The sequence below is a fragment of the Orbicella faveolata genome, unplaced genomic scaffold (genome assembly GCF_042242905.1).
Source record: "Orbicella faveolata isolate gen_17 unplaced genomic scaffold, um_ofav_v1 contig_47, whole genome shotgun sequence".
Lineage (NCBI taxonomy): Eukaryota > Metazoa > Cnidaria > Anthozoa > Scleractinia > Merulinidae > Orbicella > Orbicella faveolata.
Window position 1 is genome coordinate 7585310 of NW_028301577.1, and position 27253 is coordinate 7612562.

Genomic DNA, 27253 nt, shown 5'->3' on the forward strand with positions numbered 1-27253 from the left:
ATGAATGACGATATGAGCTTTACAGAACAGCACGAAACTATGGATAAGAGAGAAGCCTTTTTGACTGCTTGGAGGAACGTTTTTCCAACAGCAAAACTTCCCGATACAGACTTTTTGCAATTTTGTGGTTGTGGTAGCGATTCATCAAATGAACATGTTTTAGAGCGGTTCAACTTGTGCAAGGAAAGGCTTGACAACGCTATAAACGAGGTAAAACGAGAGGGATTCATTTTAAAATGGCTTACAGAAGTTCTGAATGTTTCAGATACGAGAAACAGCGATTCAGAGCTCGACAAAGTAGTAAACCTTTTCTTTCCAAGCACGTTAAATCAGCCTTCGACGAATTGGCACGAACAGGACATGGTCGACGACTCTTCGGTCGTTGTCATACAGATAGGCGGCGAAGGATCGGAATTTCACAATTTGACAGAAGTGTGTTTGCTAAAGAGCGAAGACAGTAATTTATTAAATGTTTGCAACTTAAATGAGGAGTCCAAGCCAATTAGCAACGAGACTAAAGCGGGATTTCCTCCTGACGAGTTAGAGCTCAATGTGGACGGAAGTGAAAAGGTGAAACTGGAGTTTGGTTTCAATAACAAACAGGGGAACTCTGGGGCAGCGTCTGGTAAATTATTTAGTGAGGAGAATAATGAATTCGGTGAAGAGAAAAGCTTGTTGCTTGATGATATTAATATAGCAGAGGGTAATAAACTCTCCGCCAATAACAATACGGAAAAGGGAAGTGAAAACGATGTCAGGCTAACAAGGACAAATGATGAGAGAATCCCCACGGGTTCTGCTGAGGAGGAAGAAATTGAAGAAATGGAAGACGAATCGCACGAGTTAAATTCTCCTGAAGGCGAGAAACCAGCTGGTTTAAGAAATCGAACATTTGCCACCGTTTTCTCACCTTTGGCCAAGGGAATAAACAAAGCCAGACTGAAAGGAAAGAGACATTTAGCGCGTTCGTCTGGCCCAAAACACAAACGAAGCGACTCGCATGAAAGCACGACAAGTGGCGATGATGTAGATTTGTTGAATCATTCAGAAAGTAAAACTTTTGAGAAACTCGATAGTGAAGTTTTGTTAGACAATGACGATGCTGAAGTTCATGTGAAGTCGTCGGACGATATTTGTGCGGCAAATCAAGAAAGCAAGGCAGCTGACAGCGAAGGGTGTTTGGCAGCGAGTTGTCGGGTCGATCGTGAACTTGTTGACTTTACTAGACAGGGAACCTCAGACAACAATGCTGTTGAAAAGAAAGGCATGAACTCTCAGGAAGACAGGTGCGAGGAGGGAACAATCGAAGAATCACCCGACGTTATTATTGAAGTTGTTGATGAACTCATATCCTACTTAGAAGGGATCGAAGTTGTTAGTAGTGATGAACTGGAAGGGGAATCGCCCCATGCTTCTGAGTTAGATGATTTTATGTTATTTGGCGGGGTCATAAGGCCTCGAAAACCCCTCCGATCAAGAAGACAACTGGATTCAGTGCTCTCTGCTGGCAATGTTAGTTTGATGAGCGCAGACTCCTGCGTCAGTCCATGGGCTATAGACGTAGCAGCCTCTGAGATGCAGTCAGCTGATTCATCAGAGCAAGAAGACAATGCATCTTGTGATTCTAGCGAGGCCAGACCCAGTGAGGGAGCTTCCCTGAGTCTTCCTAGTGTGGAATCATCCAAGCAGCCGGTGGGGGACAGCACCCCTCCTCCAGTCAGGCCTCCTCGCCGTAACAAAACTGAAAGACGGTCACGCACATTAGATTCACCGAAGCCACTAGGACCCATGAATACAGATGATGATGAGGTCTTTGGAAGAGATGATAAGGGATATGAAGGTAAGTATTTATAATTTTTGTAAGGTGCGAATAATTATTTTTGGCACTGCCGATTAAAGGGGCTGTAATATCAATTTATTATTTTAGTGATCAAGCAATATTGGAATAATATTATGATAGTTTATCAGTATTTGTAGTTCAAAATTCTTTTGAGATTGAAGAAAACCTATAGGAAGACGATTACTGTTGTAAAAAAAACACAGATGTTTTGTCTTGGTCAAATCCGGTTTTTTGGTCAAGATTGTAAAAATTGAGAAAACCTATGGTGCATTTTTTTTTGCAAGATCTAGCATGTGAAACAAATATAGTAATATTGTTCATATATAGCTAACATGTCATCATTAATTTTATGAGATGATTTTGTTTCCAATACTACTTTGTAGTGTAAAATTAATGGCGGTGTATTCTTAATTTGTCGTTTTGCTTCTTGATCACGACATAACCATGTCGTGTTTATCATTTTGGTGCCTGATAGTTGATTGTAGTTGAATATGTGTTGATGGCAAGTCTAGCGTGATAAAACAAAATTATCTCTTGTGCTACCCCCTCAGGAGTTGCCTGAGCTTAACAAGGTCAGGGGTGGGAAGAATCGTATGGGCAAGGATTGAAAAAATACTGTGCGAGATTCGTCACTTAGTTTCTCGATTATTTTTATTTGCTGTAATGCCACAGTCCTTAGAAAACTGCCTGGTATAAGTGAATCACTTGTATTTGTAGTGGATTTGTCTTAAGGGTCTGCCACAGCAGAAAAAAATTAATAATTTAGATGTACAAAACCACTCCAGTCTAGAAGACAACTTGACACACTTGTTCATGTTATTCTCTCAACCTAACTCTTTTTCAGTAAAGTGGATGTTTGCCCAAAATGTTTGTGCACATCCTTACTTCCATTCATCCAGTGAATGTGCGTGAAGTAATAACTCGAACAACGATCACGCTGGTGGCTTTGTGTGGATTTTCTGCTCATGGACCTTTGGTGTCAGCTAGTTTTCTTTCAAAAGACAACTTCCTCTATGGTTTCTGTATGTTTTCTAGAAAATTAAGTGAAAAAATCTGTGTATTAGAGGTTTGAAATTTTGTCCCATGCAGCATCAAGTTATGCTACTTGGAGGTCACTGTCTAGCTGTATGATGGCTTCTAATACCTCTGTTATCCCTGTGAGTGCCTATATGACGTACTCAGTAGGTCATGGTTTTTGCCCCTCAGGTACATATATGAGGTACTGAGTACATCAAAATTTAATAGATGTACATGTAGTCAAACTCCCAGTGCACCTGAATTTCCCATGTCTGTGATGTCATATGGATATGAAATTATATCAACCTCGGCAAAATTAGATGAATTGAAGAGACACTCTTGTGACCTTTCAGAGAATGTGTATATGTCTGTAGTTTAAGTGAAAAATCTTAATATGGCATTCGAAGTTTTTTACCAGACACCCATTTTCAGTGAAAATGGTGTGGCACACAGCGTACACAATGGTCACGGACTCAAGGAGTTAAAGGTGAAGTTTTACGACCAGAATAACAACATTTAGAATATTTCTGCTATGGATATGCATATATACAAAATATGACTAAGTTTTCCTCCACTGACTCATTTGATCTTTTGTAAGTAAAACCCCCAGAGACCTTGCTGAATTTCTTGTGCCAATTTTTCTTGGAAATGAAACTGATGGCCCAAATTTTTCCTTACCTTTCTGGCACAAGCTGTAACTCATCTGACTGCGATAAAAGTTTGAAGTTAGTCTCATGACTTACTAGCCTTGAGGTCACTAGACTTTTATTTAAATATGTTTTGAAATTCCTAGTGATCAGGAGATTCAAAACATATCTACCTGGAAACTACAGTTGAACCCCGCTGCCTTTTTAGACTCTCTAAAGAACAAGTTCATAGCCAATGTTAAACTACTGAAAAGCCTATCCATTGCAAGGAAACATGATTGAGTTCAAAGATAGTGGGGACCGAGTTTGAGTTTGAAAGCTTTATAGCAATATTATGTAAACATACATACAAACAATTTCAGTAACATTGTATGTGATTTGATGAATATGGAGAAAATGCTGAGAATTTCAAGACAACTTCATGTGGTACTGCTCAATATTTATTGGTGTTTATTCGCATTTCTGTTACAATGGTATCACTTAGTTGCATTGAAAGTGAACTCATTTCCTAATTGAATTTTGTAATGCCTAGGTTCTCTGTTTGTAGAAATTAAGTTCAGGAAAATACGACTTCAGTTCTCTTGAATAGAAAACTCAGATATTGACCAGATGGCTGTAAACTGGCTGCCAGAGGGTTTTCATCTCTCTGTTAAGTAATTCTTTTGGGAAAGATCATGATCATGCAAAAAATAATATTTATATTCATTATATTGTAACCACAAAAATTGAGAGATACCATGAACAAACTGATAGTGCCATGATTACCCAAACACAATTTTTTTGTGTGTATTCTAACAGAGTAGATATAGTTTTTTTAAAGGAAAAATATTGACGTTGTTGCATTAAAGCAGATTTTGTGAGTGATATGAGGCAAGAAAATTAAAACCGAATTGTGTTGCACATTTATTTATTATATGAATTGATAGTTTTAAAAAACTTGCGGTCACAGAAGGAAACATCTGTTGAGAGTTATTTCTTCAGTTGAAATTTTGCATGTGGATATTGCTTTAATCTTCTTGTATAGTGACTGATTATAAATGTTATCACTGTTCAGAAAAAAACATTGGACTTATGGACACATTGTAATGTTCATTATTTTTCTGACAAGAAATATTGTTGCTATCTATTCTGATAACAATATTTGTTGCTTTTAATTAAAAAGCCTTAAAATGTCTAGTAATTGACTTATCACAGATTCATTTTTGTGGTAAACATTCTGATAAAAAACATTTAAGTCTCATCTTTCACGATAGCTATTTTCAAATGAAATAAGTATCTAAAAATCTTTACTTCCTGCAAAAATATATATTACAGATTTAACATTAATTTTGTTTTCAACTCTGCCAAATTTAATTTTAAAAAATGCCTTTATGCTGGAAAGTGAAATTCTTTGTAGATGAGCATTTAAATTGTAATGACTGACATAATAAAAATTATTTCAGCCAAAGAGAAATGTGATTGCATGGTCGACCATGGTCGCAAGGAGACAATGTTTTTAATATCATTTTGTTTTTCAAAACTGTTTGTGTAAATATAATTTTCAAATGAAAATGGTTTTATCATAATCCAAAACATTTACATCAAATATGTTGTAGAATCAAACATACCTTTGTTCATGGCATTTTTTGTGACATCTTATTTACCGGTAATATTTGGAGTCATTTATGTCTGTTTATGGCACATTTCCATATTCATTGTCTTGATTTGTAGAGATTTCCTCCTGTCTGCTGGTGAAAAATTCTAAATAAACCCAGTCACTGTCTTATGTTTACATAATGATTCTTACTTTTGAAGCAATCAAATCATAAAATATTATTGCTTGTGACAGAAAACCTCAATAAATTTTGCTTGACTCTCTATATTTCCTTAAAGTATAAGACAAAAATTTCATTGGGTCTGATCCTTGCGCATACTGAATGAGAGATTTAGTACCTATCTGTTAGAAATGAATTTGCTAGAAATATGCAAAAAAAGAACCACTTTATGGCATAATTATCTTTATTTAGCTTAAACCAGGAAATAATTTAAAAAATCAAAACAGTGTTGCTGGTTTTGACTTCAGTTCCACTAAGTATTCAATTTAGTAAAGTGAAAACTTATTTTGATATTTTCTCCAGGTCAGAAAAGGTTGACAATAAATTAAAAGTACCTTGATTTCATTATTAGTTTTTTAATGACAATTTAATTTCAAATATACTAATGGATTAATTTACAAATAAAGTTTGTTAGCAAACATCCATGTAACCTTTGCTGACCATTGCAATATTAACAAAAAATTCGTGTAGTGTTATTTGTTGATCATTTTTAGAGAAAGAAATTTTCACCTTTGCTCACTCAATTTGAAATTGTTAATATCTCACTCAATTTAAACTGCACGTAGATTAAACTCAACCACAACTAACACTTGACACCTCAATTCACCCAACAGGCTTAAATGTAACCTGTTCTACACTTCCTACCCTTCTTGACTCGATATCTATTGTTCTACAAAGGTTTCTTTTTTTTTTTGTTACGAACAATCCAAAAATCCATTTATGATGTAGTAGTGCTACGTTGAACAGAGATTCTGTGTTGGGCCACCAGTCAGTTGATTCCCAGTGATATGGTGAACCTTGGAAAGTCTAGTCATGTTTGACTCAGGGTGGGGGACACATGTCTCCAGTTTGTGTGTGGGAAATGACTCAGAGGGGTGTTTTTACTCCTCGCTTTATGGAATGCGATGCTAGTCTAGTGCAGGGTTACAGCAACTGTACCTACCCAGCACTTGACTCAGCGATATCCATTTAATATATGAATGTATATATGTCACAGGTAAAAATTATCAGCAGGAAGTTTATCTCGTACTCAGTAAAGGCCTTTAGTTAGTTTAGTCAAGTCAGCTTGCTCAAGTTCATAGTTCTATAATTTTCCTGTCCCATTACATCTTTGAGATTCTCATATTCAATTTTAATTATCAGGTGACTATGAGACCCTCATACGCCGCTTGCCAAAGAGAAGTGCCAGTGAGCAAGTTCGCTCTCACAGCCAAAGTACAGAAAATGATGATCACAAGAAACTCCGCAAGGCTAGAGGCTCCCATGTAGTGATTGGAGATGATAATGTTGATTTTCCATCTTCTCCTGTGCCTTCCCCTGCTGGAAGTCCTGCAAAGCATGCAGTAAGTGTACCATGATTCCCAAGAGGGATTAACATCTAATTTATCATTTATGATATCAATTCATTATCAAGCAAACAGGTGATGAGTTTGAAGTAGACATTGATATTAGAGAACATTATCTTGATGCAAAGCTGAATGGTAGATATACTTCCAGAAAATGTGCTTTCCCCAATGCACTTCAGTAAAACACAGTTAATGGTATTGTCATTACTAGGTTGTACTTTTTGGATAGTAGAGCCTCTCTTGAGCCAAGGTTTTCACAGTCAAATATTATCTGAGAGGTCATGTAGATGTACCCTATTATTCATTATGTTGAGTGATTATCTATGAGTTTGCTCCTTTGTGCTCTAACATGATTTAGAAATCAGTCCTAAGAAAATATGCGTGCTGATTGGTTAAAAATCGTGTTTCTATAACTTGATAGAAACACAGAACTAGCATGAGCTGTTGACGTAACAATGGCGTGAGCAAAGATAATTTACATTTTGATAATCAAAGTTAACAAGTTGTTTTCCTTTTTTTTCGTTGCGGTGTTTTCTAAGAGAAATAGAAAACATGTTCTTCGACTTTCTATCGAGTTCTATCCATTTGTGTTTCTATAACTTGATAGAAACACAGTGCATGTTTTCTATTTCTTAAATAAAGTATTGCTTGAGTGGGGTTTGGAGGACTTAAAATGTACTTGGGTAAAGCCCTCACTAACCTGCTATCAGGCAAATTTCTATATGCAATATTAGGGTAAAGTGAATGTGTATGATGCTTTTTCCCTTAGTCTTTCTTCTTACCAGAAGATAAAAAATACTCAGCCCAATGACAGGTAAAGCCCTCGCGATCCATTCTAGTTAATAAGGGTTCATCATCAGTTCCGCTTCTCCGTTTGGAGCGTGGCGCCAGAAATTTTACTTCTCCAAGACACTCTGTGAGCAGCCGCTAGCCCTGCCTCTACCCAAGAATAGCAACCCATTGCCATTCGCTCTTTCTTCATTGTCCTATGCTATGTTTCCCTGGGTCTAACTTTCTCTCTTGTGTTTTCCTTTTGGTGCCCACATCAGTGTGACTCGTGGGAGGGAACTGTTATCCATTCACAGCATGTGTCCAATCCATGTCCACCTCCTTCTCTTTACTTGTTCGTTGATAGTTCCCATGTTAGCTCTCTTGCACTCCTCTTCATTTGACACTCAAATAGACCAATAGATCTATTGGTCAGTAAGGGTTAGTTATGAAATGGTTATGCTCATTCACCACATCTCTGCTAGGAACCCAGTTCTGATGACAAAGCTGAAAAGCTACACAAGAGGAAGTGGGTTGTAGCTGCTGTTTTAGACAGTGAGAAGGGATACCTAGAATGTCTTAACATGTTATACAAAGTGAGTATATATTTCAAGTTCTTGATTCTGCCAACACACTACCAAATCCCTGTCAAGTACATGTAGATGGTTGATGAGATTACAGAAAACTGTCAACTAGCCTAAGGGATTATCTCCTTGGGGGTGGGGGGGGGGGGGGAACTCCCAGATAAGAAGGACAAGGGTACTCGTCTGAAATTTTGAAAAGAACCTTTATAAGAGGTAGCAAAATCCTGTTTGTGGGTGTGGCTTGAAATTTTCTTCCAACCCTAAAAGGTACCACACACTGTCTCCTTGTCATATTTTTTTCTGGCTCAATACCCTAAAAGGTACTGCATAAGCTCCCATTATGGACCTTTTGAGGCTGAACACCCTAAGAGGTATGAAAACTGCTTTTTTGACTCCTAAAAGGTACAATGAGCACCTCCATCTTGTGTATGTGGAAGTCCCCCCCCCCCCCCCCCCCCAGAATAATCTTGTCTTGGTATACTACCTAAGTCATAAGATATACAGATATACCTAAGTTATTAAGATATACAGTACTGTTCTGTCAGTAAGGTCAAGCTTGAGAAGGACTGGATTCTAGATTTGTCACTGGGTGACAATGTTGGTTGAGCTGTGTTGACAAGCAAATATTTACAAAAGATTGTTTTGCATACCAGTAATCCTGTAAAGTCCTTGCATTACAACCACTAAATAGTTCTTCATTTTTTACTCTTCACTGAAAGGTGTGCAATAAGTTGTTTATTCGGTTAACTTTTGGAAGAAAACTTGTGAGAATGACTTTCAGGCTATAGTACATCATGGTTACAGCTTGCCCAAAGGGCAAGCCTGGAAAATTGTTTTCCTTTGCACCATGAACATGGATATGATTGCTAATAGCAATTTTTAATTTCTTGATGGGGTTTTGAACATAATTTTTGTTACATTGCTGTCCATCACAGAAAAATACATTTACAGCCATCTTCTTGTTTTTCTGTTACAGCACATGAAGCCTTTGAAGTTGTCTATTGAGTCGTCAGCTCCAATCTTAACCTCCGTTGACTACAACAAGATCTTTCACAAGCTGGATGAACTGCACACAATCCACACTGTGTTTTACAATGACCTGGAGGCACGTGTGTCGCACTGGACCGACCGCCATCTTATTGGAGATTTGTTTTTGAGTTTGGTAAGTTTGATAAGAGAAAAGAAAAGAATTTCATTATTCGTGTTTATATTTTAAAAGTCAGGCAATTAAAGGAAGCTGGAAACTACCAGATTATATCTCTACAAATCTCAATTGAATAGTTTGAAAATTCTGTGTTTGTGTTATTAACTAAAGGATAAATTTGCTCATTCTCCCATGCAAGTGCGTTGTTGAGTCTTGTAAGCATCTGGCACACAGACTATTACATGAACTCAAAAAAGACGTGCCACAGTGCTTATTATATGTTTTGATGTTTTTACTTGGTGTTTATCAGTTGTGTTTACTGATATCTCTTTATTTTAGGTGGATCAGTTTGAAGTCTACAGAGAGTACATATTAAATTACAAAACTGCTTTATCAACAATAAGAAAATGCAAAGCAAGTAATGAGCAGTTCAACAACATTTTTTCTAAGGTACGATGTGAAGTAAGTTATTGATGAATTGTTGAGTTATTGCAAACAAAATATGAATACTTGATTTTACCTTTGCTTCTATTTTAGGAACTCAATGTACAGTCTATCCAAGAAGTGACTACTCTAGAAGGTATTGTGAATTGTAGACTTATGCAAACTGAACACTTCAGCACCTGACTGAAGCTTGATGCACCTCAGTCCATCAACTTGTACTAAACTATTTTATGGGCCCTGTTTGCTGTACATTTCATACATATGTGTAGGCCTCGTCTGACAACTGAGTTATTGTTTAATTTTCAGGTCTTTTCAGTAAGCCAGTGGATCGCGTGGGCAGATACATCGTTGTCCTTGGGGTAAGTTGACATTATGTTCATTTATTGTAAACAGCTAGGTTGATTTAATCTGCTGCAAATTGGCCCTTCTTCTCTCTTAAGCATGTGCTCTCATGTCTTACCCTGTTAGGCCTATGTCTCTTGTAGGAATCTTAAGACAGGTCAGGCTAATCCTCCCTTGTTTTGTGTCTTCCAGATTTCTTCCTTGACAATAAATTGCAAAATCTATGGCTATGTTCTTGTAGAACATGAACCAGATTAAATGTAAAGCATTCACAGAACCACCAGTTCTATAACCTGTCATAACATTAACTTTGATGCCACATCATCATAAACAGCTTCTTCATCGTCATCGTTGTCGTCATCCTCCTCCTTCTTTTCCTCCTCCTCCTCCACCTCCTCCTCCACCTCCTCCTCCACCTCCTCCTCCTCCACCTCCTCCTCCTCCTCCACCTCCTCCTCCACGTCCTCCTCCTCCACCTCCTCCTCCACCTCCTCCTCCTCCACCTCCTCCTCCACGTCCTCCTCCTCCACCTCCTCCTCCTCCACGTCCTCCTCCTCCACCTCCTCCTCCACCTCCTGCTCCTCCTCCTCCTCCATTTCCTCCTCCTCCTCCACCTCCTCCACGTCCTCCTCCTCCTTCTCCACCTCCTCCTCCTCCACCTCCTCCTCCACGTCCTCCTCCTCCACGTCCTCCTCCTCCTCGTCCTCCTCCTCCTCCTCCTCCACCTCCTCCTCCACGTCCTCCTCCTCCACCTCCTCCTCCACCTCCTCCTCCTCCACCTCCTCCTCCACGTCCTCCTCCTCCACCTCCTCCTCCTCCACCTCCTCCTCCTCCACGTCCTCCTCCTCCACCTCCTCCTCCTCCACCTCCTCCTCCTCCACGTCCTCCTCCTCCACCTCCTCCTCCTCCTCCTCCTCCTCCACCTCCTCCTCCTCCTCCACCTCCTCCACGTCCTCCTCCTCCACCTCCTACTCCTTCTCCACGTCCTCCTCCTCCACCTCCTCCTCCACGTCCTCCTCCTCCACGTCCTCCTCCTCCTCGTCCTCCTCCTCGTCCTCCTCCACCTCCTCCTCCACGTCCTCCTCCTCCACGTCCTCCTCCTCCTCCACCTCCTCCTCCTCCTCCACCTCCTCCTCCTGCTCCTCCTCCTCCTTCACGTCCTCCTCCTCCTTCTCCTCCTCCTCCTCCTCATCATCATCATCACTATCACTAGCTTACCTCATTCATCTGCCATTCATTTCACTTTTTTTCTTCAATAGAGAACCAGTTGATGTAAAAGTCAATGACTGACAACTCTTTAGGATGATAGCTGTTGCTCTTAATATTCTTAGAAGAATTCTACTAGTATACTAATGCAAATGCTGTAATCTGATTGGCTGGGCCATTGAACACTATCAGCCATTAGTTTGCAGTGGCTGGAGGTCGTCTAGGAAATGGCAACGTTTTTTTTCGTTTTTCCAAAGTTTTGGAGGAAGACTTTGATGCAAATGGTTAATTAAATTCTTGAGAAGTCTAAACGAAGGACATTTACAGTTTCTTGACTTTTAAAAAAGTTGAAATTATTGAAAAAACTGATGCACGCGTGCACACAACTTCAATTTTAAATGACAATTCAATCCGAGCGATCTTTTTCAGGCGCAAAGTTTAATTATATGTCAAGAAATAATTGGAAACCGTTATTTGAAGTAAATTTTAGTAAGAATTCTACTATAACAATAAGATTATTTGCTCTCGATTTCTATGAGGTGATCGTTGATCCGGCCTTCGGCCTCATCAACTATTACCACATAGAAATCTCGAGCTCATAATCTAATTATTAATTATAATTCTTTTTTAATCCATGTTGGACTTTGTTCTTATAAGATATGGGTATTTATTATTTGTGTGGGAGTACAGTGGACTAATGGTCAATGCGCTTGACTCTGGACTGACTGGTCCGGGTTACAGCCCTGACTGTGGTCCTAATGTGTTGTGTTCCTGAGATGTAGTCTTTCCTCTCACAATGCCTCTCTCTACCTTGGGTTATAAATGGGTGTGGGCAAATTCTTCAGGTAACCTGACAGAATGCTGGGAGTAACCTGTCGGGGAAGTTGCAATACTCATAGCTGGTTCATGCTACAGAGACCGGAGTAAAACGCTGAGAGCGATGAACCAGTTGGGCGTAAAAAGCCTAACCTTTTTTCACTAATATTTTTTAGTAAGCTGGTAAATTAATGTTAAAAGGTCTACCTGTCAGCAGATCATTTACTTTCATAAGATTAGCAAGCATTTACTGATGAATACTGTCTTTTAACGATTGTATTCAGGACTTGATCAAACAGACGCCGGATGATCACGCAGATTTTGAACTTTTAACAAATGTACTGAACTCGACCAAGGAGTTTCTTGCAAAAATCAGTGGTGATGACAGAGATGGCGGGGTACGTACTGTTATTGTCTCAAACATGTTTTTTTATTGTTTACATTGACTTTTGAAAAAACTTGGCCCTCGGGTAGCCCAAGCTCAGAAAATGAGCGTCCATATACATGCAGTAGACGGAGTCAACAACGCAACAGTCGAAGTTAATATGAGGATTTGTATGGGAAAAACTGTTCTGTTCTTAAGCATAAAGAAAATATTACCAAGTATGAATAAATATAAACCTACCTCGCTTCAAGTGTGTGTTTCCTTGTTTGTAGTGAGGTTGACCTAGAAACCTTACGAGAAACAAGGAAACACGCACCTGAGGTGAAGTAGGTTCATTCTTGTTCATACATGTACTCGTTCATATTTTTTTTTAGGAACAGAACAGTTTTTTCCCATACAAATCCTTATTTTTCGACTGTTGCGTAACTTCAATCAACTTTGTTATATATCTGGCGTTTTTCCCGCTACAGCGCGCCCATTCATTGGCTAGTTCATGGTTACATGACATCTAACAATAAAACTGTTTCCCGCCAAATGTCATGAGCAGGCAACATTGCAAAAACTATGACGTCAAACGGGAAACAGTTCACTGTTACCCGCGAAATGTTGACCGCTGATGCTCGTCAGTTGTCAATAAAGTGGTTATTTGTTTTCCACCGGTTTGACCCATTTGTTTTGCTATATAGCAAAAATTTTGTAAGAATTTTGTTTTCCTCGAAACTCAATGTTTCCCTCGACTTCGTCTCGGGAAACATCGAGATTCTCGGGAAACAAAATCCACTGTTCCCCTCGGGACCAGTAATTAATTGTTTAATAAGTATTTCTACGGACGCTCGTTTTTCCGAGTTTGGCATACGGTGATACCTATGATTGGCCAAATGGAGGCCTAAAGTTTTGTTCCAACATGATTGCGTTTGTTTTCTATATTTTTAAAACAGAAAATTATGTCTTTGTCACTCTTAACAGTGACCATGGTCTTTGTTTTGTTTTGTGTACCAACGTAACACAATATACTTTCGATAGTTATCATATGAGCGCTTTTAGGCATGCAAGGAAACTCTCGGCAGTTTCGAGTGTTATTAAATTATTAAATGTGGACTTTTCCAGAGTATGCCTGGCAGAGTGAAGAGAGATCACAGACTCATAAAAGATGGATTTATTGTCGAGCTTTCAGGTATTTTTGGCTGTGTTTTTATATTGAGTTTCGTTAGCTTATTGAGAACTGCATTCACGCGTTTTATCGTAACTTTCGTTTTTAGTCAGTGTTCGCAACTGTAACTTTGCTTTTTGTTTCAGATGGAGTTCGCAAATTTAGACATCTCTTCCTATTCAATGACTACATCATTTGCACAAAGAGAAAAATAACTGCCAGGTATGTCTCGCTTCTTTGCATGATCGTTTTTTTGTCTCTGTATCTCTGCTGTACATTTGGGGTTTCTAGCGTTCACCTGAAGGTTGTTGTTTTGGATCGTTTGTTGTTTGAACTGGCGAGGAAAAGGTTTGATCCCAAAACTCTTCCGTGACTGTTGCGCTATTTCGCTTACTTCTTTAGCAAATAGCAAGATACTCCTCCTTTGTGCTTTGCTGTGTCACTGCTGCCTTTCCACGCATTTGCAATCGGTCGATATTTTCCCCTACAGTACTCTTTATTTTTTCCTTCTTTTGAACCTACACAATGAGTTCCCGCAACCTGCTCCCAGACGTCTGTTGCTTTTAAAGGCTACCTAGGCGCATTCCTCCTCATAAAATCATGCGGGCATACGACAAAGCGAACCAATTTTCCAAATGTCAAGAGATCAGCCGAGTATAAGGCGACTTAATGTATACGCAGTTAGCTGACACGTGTGTTTGTCCACAGGAGCGAACAGTATGTGTGCAAGTGGTATGTGCCTTTGCAAGATTTACAGTTTCATCCCACGGAGATCTCAGAAGGTTTGTATCTAACTTGTACTTGTTAACCTTTAACAACAACGCTTACCGAGAAACATTATCCCGTAGAAGGTTATCATCTCGACATTCAAGCATTAGGCTTTCTCTCCTAAGCAGCACATTAATATCTTTTTTAGCCTAAATTTTTCAAGTTCGTCGTTTGCAATCCGTGTCAATCCTCTCCATCCTTAAATCATCCTTGTTTCTCTGTGGTTTATTATTATCTCTTTAGTGTTTTCCTATCTTAGTAAACCGCTGTTTTCAGGGGTTTTTTTTTTTTTTTTTTTTTTTTTGCAACTTAAAGAAAATTTTGTACGCGAAGTTTGTACGCCGCCAAAATAAGTGAAATTACCATTACTGAGCTCCTTTAAGAAGTTAACATCCACCCAATCAGATTTCAGAATTCACTTGATTCCGCCCAGAGCAGATTGAAACACTAAGTAGACTAGTTCGTCGTTTGCAATCCGTGTCAATCCTCTCCATCCTTAAATCATCCTTGTTTCTCTGTGGTTTATTATTATCTCTTTAGTGTTTTCCTATCTTAGTAAACCGCTGTTTTCAGGTTTTTTTTTTTTTTTTTTTTTTTTTTGCAACTTAAAGAAAATTTTGTACGCGAAGTTTGTACGCCGCCAAAATAAGTGAAATTACCATTACTGAGCTCCTTTAAGAAGTTAACATCCACCCAATCAGATTTCAGAATTCACTTGATTCCGCCCAGAGCAGATTGAAACACTAAGTAGACTGTTGGCACCATCCAGAGGTGTTTATACCCGCTTCAACCCCTTCTTATTCTCAACATTTCTGTAGCGTTCTATTCACAATTGAAGATTCGTGCATCCAGTCAGATTGTCATGACTCTTATCCTCTCTCTCTATCATCGCTACGTTTTGCTGTTGTTTTTGCAGCGCCGCAAGTCATTCCAGTAACGAGCAAAGCTGATTTTGATTTGTTGAAGAGCAGGATTGCAAACACCAAAGCGGAAATCCGACGAGAAGAAGGGGTCAGTGGTTTTCACAGCCCAGATTCCTCGCCTTCAAGCAAGGTATAGAAAACTAGTGTAACTCACCTCAGGATTGAACTTCGTCTTCGGGGTCTTCTCCGGTCGGTGGCTCAAACATTATTGTGGAAGCATTATGGTCCGATGGTTAATTTGCGCTTTGCGTTGGATGGGAAGCTAAAGAATTACAGCTGGACTGTTTGTTGTGTTTGCTGGGAGGGAGGGGGGGGGGGGGGGGGGGACAGACAAGAATATTAGGGCTTAGGTCTAATATCCCTGCCGATGAGCTCATTCTTCGCCTTTTCCTGATGGGTTCCAGCATTTGTCAACAATGGCATATGAAACCTTCTTTCGGGGAACTGGTAACAACCTCAGGTGTTAGGTGTAATATCCCCTCCGATGGGAGAATTCTCCCCCCTCTTCTTGATGGGCTCTTGCATTTGTCAAGTAATGGCACAAATTAAAAACATTGTTGAGTATTTTGAAATCGTAGTTTAATTTTACATTTGCGAAAATCATGCTTACTTTAAATGATGGTGCCTCAGTTAATCGTGAACCACAAGTTCCCAGTCAGTGATTATTTTTGCGTTCTTTGTTTATTTTGATTTTAGTCTTTTTGTTATGTTCTTCACAGCGACGTCGGGCACAGTCCACTTCAAAGATTGTGGAAAAAATGAAGAAGCGTCTAGCTGAGCAGGTAATAGAGGAAACAGGATTCTCTTTTCTTAGTGGAAGGATATACTTTGGCGCATCGAGAATAACACAGACAACGTGTTTAGCTTTTGTTGAACTTTTTCTAAGTATTTGGAAGTCCCACCAACAAAGCACCAAATGCAAAATGAATCTTCTTCTAATTTCTGCCCTTCTTATGACAAAGTTCATGATTCAATACGAAACTGCAGCGAGTACCTTTAGTTCTAACTTATTAATTAACTTCTTCGTATTGTAAAATATTTCTGTTTTCTTGGACTGTTTAGGAAGCTGCCCTGCTCTTGGCCGTTCCCAGTCTACCATTAACACTGTATCACAAGCAGGGAAAGGTATGTCACGCAATCACGCACAAAACATCTCTTATCTGATAGCTTGTCACGCAACCCTTCTGGAACTTGAAAAGCGCCACGTGGCAACCCAAGAATCTGATTCGGCGAAGATTGAATGATTGAGCTTGTCTCTACCTTTTTTACTTTATACTAAAATTAATTCAGAAAGGACCTACAGTGTGTACCAGTTCGGCAGTGAACTTGGTTTATTTAAACAAATCCCTTTCTCCCATCGTTGTTGCTATGTAAATTGTGAAAGTTTATTTTATCAATTTTGCATCGTAAATAAATTATCACTTACAAACCCCCCTGGTGTGAGAATTTTTAGGTTTTATGCAAATATTCGAGTTTTGCATGTTCTCTGCGTGTTTAAGTAGATTAATGTAATCTGTTGGGTCTGTTAAGTGGCTACAAAGACAAAATACGAGAAGAAATATTTCCCTTGGAATTCTAAAAAACTCTTTCAGACAAAATATACTGTATAATCTATTTTGTTGATTCTACAGACCTACACATTGCTTTGTAAAAGTGATGTTGAGAGAGCTGAGTGGAAAGAAGCGATAATTCCGCTTTTAGAGCAAACGCAAGGTAAAAATAGAAGCGTTAATACAATTATCATTGTATTTTGTGGTGCTGTTAATAAAACGAGACTCGAACATGGCGTACACTTTGACTTCCGAGTCAATATTTACTCAGTTCAAAGCAATTTTAAATTGATTTATATTTTTGAAAGAAAAGTGTCGCAGACGGATAACGACTTTTCCATTATTTTTGTGACAGATCGTTGGCACCTTCGGCAGTAAAAGAGTTGTGCATTTTTAAGAGCAACTGTACAATTTAGACATCGTTTAAAATATAGCAAGTACACTTTTCTATTAGTTCTCACGTTTTTCTAATTAAATGTCATGGCCTTCGTCCTAGATAATCCTTCAACTGACGGCCAGCTTAGCATGATAGAACTTCACCACTTTTTGGAGGCTTGTAAGAAGGTTTGTTTCCCTTACTGCCTTAATATTGCTAACTCTACACTTGATAGCCCACACTTTTGCACTCTTGGCAGAAAACTGAGATATCTCTATTATAGTGTTTTTATAAACAACATCGTTGATTGGTCAGGAGGTTTTGTTTACAGCAAGTAACGTGTGTGAGCGGCATACAGAAGCGATTAAACTGACAGATTAATTACGTTTCAGCCCATCTGTTGACACAGTTATCTATTAGCGCCACAATTCGGTTTTAGTAGCTCGGGGCTGACTCTTTAAATTTGCAGCACTCCTCGTTTAGTACTTCTTTCTGCGTCGCTCTCATGGCGGCGAAAGTTAAGTTTACGCTATCTCCTAACGTGAGGCTTGCTCGGCGAGGTTCGGCTACTCCGGTAGAATGCAGTGAGAAGAAATCGCCTCTTCTTCGCCGTGGATCGTGGTCACCGAATATTCGCCTGCTACGAAGAGCTTCGGACTCTACTTTTTTAAAAGATTCCCAAACAGTGGTAAGCAATGTCGTTCTGTGCACCTACAATTGTTTTCTGAGCTTATTAACACTGTAGAAGACTCTACTCTCTTTTTATTCACTCCGAATTTCACTCAGGGAAGTTTATACTCTTAGTTTTGTTTGTATAAGAGATGTTGCAATCGCAAGTTGCTGTTGAAATTGCTCTCCTCGACTACGAAGCTTAATTTCTTAAACTGCGTATATTTTTTCGGTAATGATCGAGCTTAAGGCAGTTTCGGTGTGAATTTTTAATGAACCACGAACAATTGCGGCTTTTTCGTACGCAAATAACACGGAGAAAATCTGTATTTTAGGACCCGAATAACCGGCTTCTCTTTACTGTCTTCATCATGTCACGATGTCAGTTTATATTTCTCTCAATGCCGCGCGTTTTTGACATGTATTCCGTATGTAAGCAAACAATACGCCATAGACATCTTCTGTCTTCGTAACTCGATTTTCAGATGTTGTTATCGTGCCAAAAAAGTTTCACTGTACAAGATTTCCTCGTTGAATCTCCTGCTGTGTAGAAACACGCCTTCCCTGGGATGTTTATCTTTTCGTTTCGTTTACTTGTGGTTTAGAATCCGGCTGACGTATAACTCTAATGCAATCAACTGAATATGCGATAAATACGTTTTTGCCATATTTACGCATTCTTGAACAGTCGTGTGGCGACTTAGTTTTGTCCTTGTGCAGGGTTAACTAGGCAATTTCTACTAATGAAATTAACACCTTGTTCAAAAATTTCCTGCGGCCTGACAGATGCACTTTTAATCGCCAGCACAGTTTTCGTCGATTTAGGGGTTTTTCGCACTGTTGTACGTGATCTTGATAAGAACATGGTCGTAAAATGGAATAAAACCTTGAAAAGATCGTTTAAACCAGCAGGAACCAGGGAACGACTGGGACATTTTTCATTGTTAGACTCGTTTCAGACGGAATGCAAAACATCTAACATGATATATGTCAGGCCGAAAGAGAAATCTTTTATTTCTATCCCCCGTAGCTACGTTTTTATCGTTGCACGTTTGTTGCTCACTGGGTATTTTTTGTGATAAGTACTTATCATTTTTTATCTTTTCCTTTTTTCAGCTGAGAACTTGCAGATCATTGGGTAAAGTTTCCATGAAAGAAGGTACAGCCTCCATTTTACTATTAATAGTAATAAAAATGTTAACCCGTTAAGTCCTAGGATTAACGCATTATCTCAATTCTCCTTGCACTTCCAATACCTTATCAAAGAGACAAGTGATGAGACTGAAGAAAATGATCAACCAGGGAATAAACTGTCTTGATGTAACACCAAAATTCTCAGGCCATAGTGACAGTGAAAGATTGTATTACAATGGCCGGGTAAACTCGTTTTAAGGATAGCTGAGGGTAAATGCTACTTTTGAGTATCAGTTACACAAATCGCATGACGTTTTTCTCATTGTTTTTTCAGACAAGGGTCTTTTGAATGGTCTACTGTACGTGCAGATACATTCTGGTCGAGGATTTCACAAAAACGGTAATCCTTTTAAAGTAAATAAGAAATATGGTTTTTTAATCTAGAATTTAGGGCTTCTTCCTTAATTTAAGTGAAAATGCTGGGTTTTAACGACTTCCGGAAAGTTTAAGCTGTATTTATAACCCGGCCGAACGCTACGCCCATATGTAGCTTAAAAACTTAACTAGAACAAAAACCATAAGCACGTAAGTGGCTGCATGCCAGCGTGGTAAAGTCACGTCAACCAAATCATGACTCTATTGGGTAACGCACTTGATTGGCTAAGAGGGCAGCTTCTTTACTCTCATTGGTAGAACGCGTCACACGAGTTTTATTACCCAATCAGAGAGCTTTAATAGCAGACGCAGATTCAAAACAAACACAGGATTACTTTCGACAGTTGTTGGGTAGAAGTAATGAAATCAAGATACGTAGTTAGTCTAGTGAGGTGACAGCTGATATCATAGCAAAAGTTTGAACAGATGCCTGTTCAACAACATACACTTTCTCCCTAAGATAGAGCTTTCACTCAGCTGACAAAAACTTGGCTCCGATTGGAACATAATTGTTACTTTAAATAATTACTTTATTTACCTTCTCCAAACTGTAATAAATGTATTCAATGTTCCCAAACATTTTGGACTAGAAACTTGATCAACTGTTAGTATACCTTAAAACAAAGGAATTTCATAAAGGAATTTGGTGTTGTAACAAGAGTTTAATGTAGGATCTGGGATTTACGTTCTCAAGATTCTCCACAGTCAATCCATTTTAGGCCCTGTCCACACTACGCCGGAGGAATTTGAAAACGCAGCTTTATTTCTACGGTTAGACCTTCCGTCCACACTAATCCGCCACGAAAACACGCTCTTCAAACTAGAGGAATTTGAAAACGCAGCTTTATTTCTACGGTTAGGCCTTCCGTCCACACTAATCCGCCACGAAAACACGCTCTTCAAACTAGAGGAATTTGAAAACGCAGCTTTATTTCTACGGTTAGGCCTTCCGTCCACACTAATCCGCCACGAAAACACGCTCTTCAAACTAGAGGAATTTGAAAACGCAGCTTTATTTCTACGGTTAGGCCTTCCGTCCACACTAATCCGCCACGAAAACACGCTCTTCAAACTAGAGGAATTTGAAAACGCAGCTTTATTTCTACGGTTAGGCCTTCCGTCCACACTAATCCGCCACGAAAACACGCTCTTCAAACTAGAGGAATTTGAAAACGCAGCTTTATTTCTACGGTTAGGCCTTCCGTCCACACTAATCCGCCACGAAAACACGCTCTTCAAACTAGAGGAATTTGAAAACGCAGCTTTATTTCTACGGTTAGGCCTTCCGTCCACACAAATCCGCCACGAAAACACGCTCTTCAAACTAGAGGAATTTCAAAACGCCGGCTTTTCGTTTTCGTGAGGACAGAAAGCTTTTTGAAAACGATGACCTTACGGCGATAATGAAGTGATTTCCCTGCCTCCGTTTTCTACTTCGCCTTAACCCCTTGCCATCGTTTTTCTCGCTTCTTACTTAAGTTCAATTTGCTTTCGTTACTACCTACTTCTGTTTCACCGTATTGAAGTAATTGTGCGTTATTTCAGATCTTAGTTGCGTGATAGAAGTTGATCATTTCGGTCAGTTTGTGCGAAAGGCCAAGACCAGAACATGTAAAGCAACAACTGACCCTGTGTGGGACCAGGTTAGTAGAAGAAGATATGTGATTCTGTTACCTCTTTCCTCTTTAAGTACCATAGTCCAGGTTTTGACAAGGTTCTAAACTTGACACACTACAAACGGTACCAAAAAATATTGGTGAAATGAAGTGAAGTGAAAGACTTTATTTAATGAGGGTGACCCGTGACAGCGACCGTGGTCAACGTATTTCAGTGTAACTGAGAACAGTTCCAATGCTAGCGTGACGATCACAATTTCAAGATGGCGGCTTTCTGATTACAGCACTGCTAAGTTTGCAGGCAATTGAAGGGTTAGCTAACAACTGCAGTGTTATACTTCTCACTGGTTCACCTTCATCCGCAGGACTTTGATATCGAGGTGGAAGGCACGAGAGAACTAAAGCTACACGTGTACTCCAAAAGCAGGCTTAACTTTGACGAACATTGCGCGCAGGGAAAAATAGAGGTGAGTGGCGCGCTTGTGCGCGTGCGTGTTTCTTGCGTACTAGCATGCGTATGTGCGCGCTCTCGTAATAATGTCTATGCAATTTGTCAATTCTAGATGGCTATAATAACCATCTTTGTACGTTCTTTTAGCTGTTAAAGGAAAACCTGACAGATCTGAAGAAGCAGACCATCACGATCACCTTGGATAAACAGGTAAGAAATTTACGAATCGCTACTGTTATGTTTCGTGAATTAGTCTCTTTAAGGCAACACTTTTTCTGAACACGACACAAGTAAAGTCCCGGTTAAACGCACGACATGTTGACTACGTTTGGCCACTCTGTTGCAAGATGTTGGAAGATGTTGGATGGTGCAACAGGTTTGCCAAACGTTCTCAACAATGTTGTATAACATTGCGTTGAAATGTTGGGTCCGTTTGTCTGGGTCTTACAAACGAGAGGAAGGCAACGTATTAGTGAGATAAGATGTATTTCTGGTGGAGAATAAATGCCTTTTGGTGGCACTTCTGGTCAGTCACTTTGTAACCCCCGTTGTGACGAGTTTAAGTGTGACCTTTTTCCCACTGTTTGTTTCAATTTGCATTTGAAACGGACAGAGCAGAGGGTTGGGCGTCTTTTAAGAATAATCAAAAATACGCTAGCCAAGAATTACCGCTGTTGTAACGTATTGTGGTTGTCACGCAGGGTGCCGTCACGCTATCGCTACAGTACTCTAAGACCCCTCATGGAATTCAGAGGAAAAAATCGCTAAGTGAGAAGGGAGTGTTTGGAGTTGATATCGCGACGGTTTCAAGGTAATATATCTGTCCCAGATTGTACATAGCAGTTGAATTTATTTTACTAGCATTCGAAGTTTGTTTAAGCAAATTTTGCCAGCATCACAACTGACTTAGATCTTTTTTGTAGACGAGAAGAAAGCGACATTCCTTTGGTTGTCATCGGATGCGTGCAAGAAATCGAAAGAAGAGGTCGGTATAATATGCCATTGTCAGTTTTTCATGTTAGAGGGATTCTTGGAAAGTTTCTTGACATGCTTTTCAACCGCATTAAGTGGGTTATCTGATTTAAACAACAAGAGGATTCGGAGGTATGAAAAATCCCTTGTCAGCCAATCAGATTGTTGCCCGAGCACTGACGAACACTCGGAAAGTTGCGCTATGTTGCTCAGCAACAAAATGCTTAGAAAGTGGCGTCTTCTTGGATGGGTTTTTGAAGTTTTTAGAAGAAATATGTTTTACTTCTTTTAGGCATGGACGAAGTAGGAATTTATCGTTTATCTGGAGCAACGTCAGAAGTCCGTAGGCTGAAAGAAGCTTTTGACAACAGTAAGTAGACTAAGTACATGATGGAATATTGTACATAACGCTAAATCGATTAAGAAATTAGAAAACGCGAGCAAGTAGTCTTGCAGACTGTTTGAGTTGAATTTTACCAATGAATTAGCTTCTATTTTTACATCAGAAGTTACATTACAGGAAATTTTACTTGAAATTTTGATAATGAAAACGCGCTAGCGATCGTTGACTGTCATGGAAAGGAAACAAAGGTATAAAAGTCAGATTCTGTTGGCGATTTTTTTTTCTGTCAGTATCTTTTCCGTTTAAACGTAGGTCTTAAAATGCGTTACCCAATTAGTCCCCTATTTCTTGCCCTTGTCCTATTGTGACCTCATGCCCTGGTACATAATTCACTGAGGTCCCTTTTTGTGTCCGTCCCTCAGACAGTCAAAGTGCTCTGGTGCAAGTGGCCGAGGCGGACATCCATGCCGTGGCAGGACTCCTTAAGCTTTACCTCAGGGACCTTCCAGAGCCGCTGTTTACAGACGACCTTTATCCTAATTTCGTCGAGGCAAATGGTAGGCTAATGTATTTTCGTTTCGCAGTTGTTAATATTATTGTTTCAACAGTTAAAATAGTCTGTTCACAGACTCTCTGTTTTGTCTTGAATTCGTCAAGATCGCAAGCTTGGCGAAATATTAACCTGGCGCGTGGGATATGAACGAGCCAACTCGCGTGCCTTTTGCGAAAAAAAAAAAAAACGTCTGGGGACAATAAAGATAGCGTAGGTTGGAAGAGGGTGGTAGTGTACCAAAGTTTGAAAATGAATCTTGAACAACATGGAAGTTACAGGCATGCATGAGTGTTTTTTACAAGGGTTGTTTCCTGGGTTCAGTACAAAGACAATCGAAGTGTTACCACTGGTTACTTGCTTGTTGCTTTAGCGTGTTCTGGTGTGGTCCACCTCACCGTCTTTGTCTTCGTCGTTGTCGTCGTCGTTGTTGTTGTTATTGTTGTTGTTGCTACTGTTACTTTTGTAGCTGTCTTTTGTTATATTTTTGATTCTCGCGCTCTTGGTTTCTCATTTTAATTGTAAACTGCTGGCTCTATATTTTAAGGAATCAAAGATCCCGAAGGAAAGAAGAAAGCAATGATGGAGCTGTTTGAATCGTTGCCCAAACCAAACCGCCACACCAGCATCTATCTACTCGATCATCTTAGAAGGTATGTCACGTGATCTATAGCGCTAGAAAAGCGTAGGCCAGGGAGGGGTGAGACTGGCTAACTCTTAACCACCGCGTGATTAAAGAAGTCTCAAGGGAAATAACAATTTTTTATTGAGTTAAATAGTTCTTTCGGAAAGATACCTTGTCAGTGTGCCGTGTATATATAAGTGTGGAGCGTGGTAACCCTTTTCCAGCGAAATGTTCGCTGTTAAAAGTAGTTTTACCAGCTTTTCGTTTTCATGCAAGTCAGTCAAATTCAGTTCAATAAATGTGGAAGGGTTTTCCACCAAACCTGATGTTTTTTAAACTCAAAAATGCTTATTGGGTTTCTCGAGTGAGGGAATTACTTTCTTATACTGTATTTGGGTTTGGGCTGTTATTTGGTTCAATTACATAATCAACAGATTTCCTCTCCTATTCAGACTAAGCGAACATCAAGAAGAGAATAAAATGGGGCAAAATAACCTGGCGACTGTCTTTGGTCCGAACATTCTTCGTCCATCGTCAGGCTCCACAGACCCGACCGACCTCGCTAAAGGAACTCTCGACGTCATGAGCCAAGTCGGTATCTTCCTCTGGTTCCTTAAGTTTAGTTGTCTCCAGCTCCCCGCGGATCCAGAACTCATGCATAGACTGGATCCGAGAAAAGGCACGGATGCTGCCCCAGTTCAAGCTCAGCAAGATAGGCTCATATAATATCCCAAGATGCATCACGGTAGTTGGTCTCGACTTGGTGAATCAGGCAACATGGTACGTATTGTTCGAGTGAAGGTTCACCAGCGCAAACAACAAACAGTCACAAATACATACTTCTCCAACGTGTGTCGGGTTGGCCGAAGAGTCATATATGTTATTGTAAACGAGATGGTTTGTTCCTCGTGGGCGCCATATTGGAAAAGTTTTCATAACTCCACGGAGTTATAAGTTTTGAAAATGTCGAGAAACGTTTTAATTACGTAGATTTGCCTTCATAGTTGAAAAGCAATATAAAGACGCCCAGGAAATGTTCAATTGAAAGAGGAAAAAAGTTTCCAGTTGCTTTTTTTTTTTAGTTTTCAGTCCTTAAAGGACAGGCTGTTTCTAAGTGACGTTGAAATTTTACGTTCTTTAGTTTTACGTTCTTATTACAAAATACGAAAAGTATTTTTAGCGTTTAGTTGTGTCTGAATGGATATATGAAATGCAATTTTCTTGTTCATCACTGATGATAAGTGATAGCTTGAAATACATTACTTAAGTTTAAAATCGCCCATGAAGGTTTTTTAATATTTGTCAAAAATTTGGATATCATTCGTGCTCCTGTCGGATAAATATTTTGTAAACAATTTATAAGGGTTGTTTAACGAACTTGAATGAATTAAATTTTTGTAAAGCCATTGTCACTCCCTGAACTGGAGGGAGTGTGTGGGGGCCAGTTAAGTTCGCAAGGATATCTGGGATCGTTCAAGGACAGGAAGACTGCGTGGTTGGTAGGTTGAAGAGTTTGGTGCTGAAGTTTGATGTAAAATTTCGTCCTCGTTAGTACTAAAAGCTTTCGACAAACTTGTTGGGCGATGAGGTCTTGATTCATAATATTAGGGAGCTTAAGAAACCACGACGGCGACGCCGAGGACAACGTCGATTAAAAAATGATTTTATATTTTACCTACGAATCTAGCGGTACCCTGAAGTCATTTACTTTGTTTATCACTGTCGAAGCCATCACGAAACTGAATCTAGGACACACCAATAAATTCGAAATATAAATTCAAAAAATTAGCCGTCGTGGTTCACGTTCTCCAGACAACGCAAAATTTCGTCATTTCACGTTGTTGTTTTGCAGAGGACGGCAAAGAAATGTACCAAGAATTATAACGCACGTGCACAGCCATTGTTCTCTTCATTAAACCTTTTGTTTAGCGACGTTGCCCTTGCCCTTGCCGTCGTGGTTTTCTTAAGCTCTCTAATGATGGTGAACAGACATATTCGACTGTTTTTGTCATGTTTCTCTTTCCCGCCATTTTGAATTTTGCTGCTCCTGCGCCAACGATCCCAGAAATGCTTGCGCGACCACATTCTTGATGTTTATTCTTCTGACTCGGACATTGAAGTTTCCAAGCATGTTTAATACCAGTTTTGTACACTTAAAATCGCCAGGAAAATATACCGTAGCGTATTCACGATTCAGACTGTCTTGCTTCGATGTCTTCAAAAGTTTATAAAGGCATTTTGAAACACACAGTGAACAAAATGAAATGAAAACGTTATGTTCATTTTACGATATACCAAATAAAAGTTGCTTAGATTTTCGTTTATTGATGAAAGTAACACAATCTATTACAATATGTAACTATGCTAAACTATTGTATTTCTAGTGTAGTAACTAAGTAAAGATATATTATAAACTATTATACATCAAGGACACTAATTTCCACTCTGTTTATGTCGTATGTATACTATCGGTGGTTGTGGGACAAAATCTTAAAATCCCTCCACGTTTGTACACTGAATATTCAATATACTGAGGTAATCTAATATCGAATAAGATTATTTATAAAGCACGGTAGATATGATAAGTTATTTTATTTCTTAGTGAAGTTAATACCAAGTTGGTAGAGAAGATTGAACCAGATAGACGTAAACAATTATTTTTGTGAACTAAACTTCGAGTGATTCTTTAGCTCTTAATAAACGGTCCGGCTGAAATAGAAATTAAAATCGCGTACTAAGAGAAACGCAATCACTTGTCTGTCGTCAGAAGCTGATGGCCCGCACTTCTTATGGCGTGAATGTTTACAGAAAGCAGGTTTCTGAGGACTGTCATTAAACTGAAACCAAAGAAATCAGTTTGACCAAATACGACAAACGTACGTAGCTCAAAGAGCCAATCAGAACTAGAAGGGAAGACAGGTGACTTGTGCCAAGCGCGGGAAAACGCGTGTCAACAGTCACGATTGAGTGGTTTGCATCTGATTGGTTGAACAAAATGCTATGTTTGCAGTGATTGGTTAGATTGTTTAACCAATTATATAGCTCCGTGGAAGTCTTTGGAAAGATGATTTGTGTCAAGCGCAACAGTATAGATTGACATGCGTTAGTGACTTCATTTTGACATCATTGATGCTTACAGATCCATATCTAATCCTTAAAAAATAGGTGTTTATATTAACAAAAATTAAACAGTATTTATAACCTGTCAGAAGTCTAGTAGAAATGAATGGATATAATATAAGAAAATTGATCGCTGTAAGCAAATTGAATAAATAATTTTTCCTCTTGTGTATGAGTCCCTTTTGCTTGATCACTCGCTCTTCCTTTCGTGTGGGGGT

The 27253-nt window shown here is 39.3% G+C and overlaps 1 protein-coding gene across 1 annotated transcript; it reads left to right on the forward strand.

The window, feature by feature from the left end:
* Positions 1 to 27204, forward strand: LOC110047251 (active breakpoint cluster region-related protein-like). The gene is made up of 27 exons (XM_020752996.2): positions 1 to 1840; positions 6462 to 6661; positions 7918 to 8028; positions 8993 to 9178; positions 9500 to 9610; positions 9698 to 9740; positions 9911 to 9963; positions 12253 to 12366; positions 13461 to 13527; positions 13650 to 13725; positions 14212 to 14285; positions 15188 to 15324; positions 15914 to 15976; positions 16257 to 16319; positions 16826 to 16907; positions 17241 to 17308; positions 18906 to 18948; positions 19258 to 19323; positions 20904 to 21001; positions 21340 to 21441; positions 21573 to 21635; positions 22127 to 22236; positions 22349 to 22410; positions 22690 to 22767; positions 23163 to 23297; positions 23838 to 23943; positions 24368 to 27204. The coding sequence occupies exons 1-27, from the start codon at positions 1 to 3 to the stop codon at positions 24639 to 24641; spliced, it is 4425 nt and encodes a 1474-aa protein (XP_020608655.2). The 3' UTR covers positions 24642 to 27204.
* Positions 27205 to 27253: the final 49 nt, after the last annotated feature.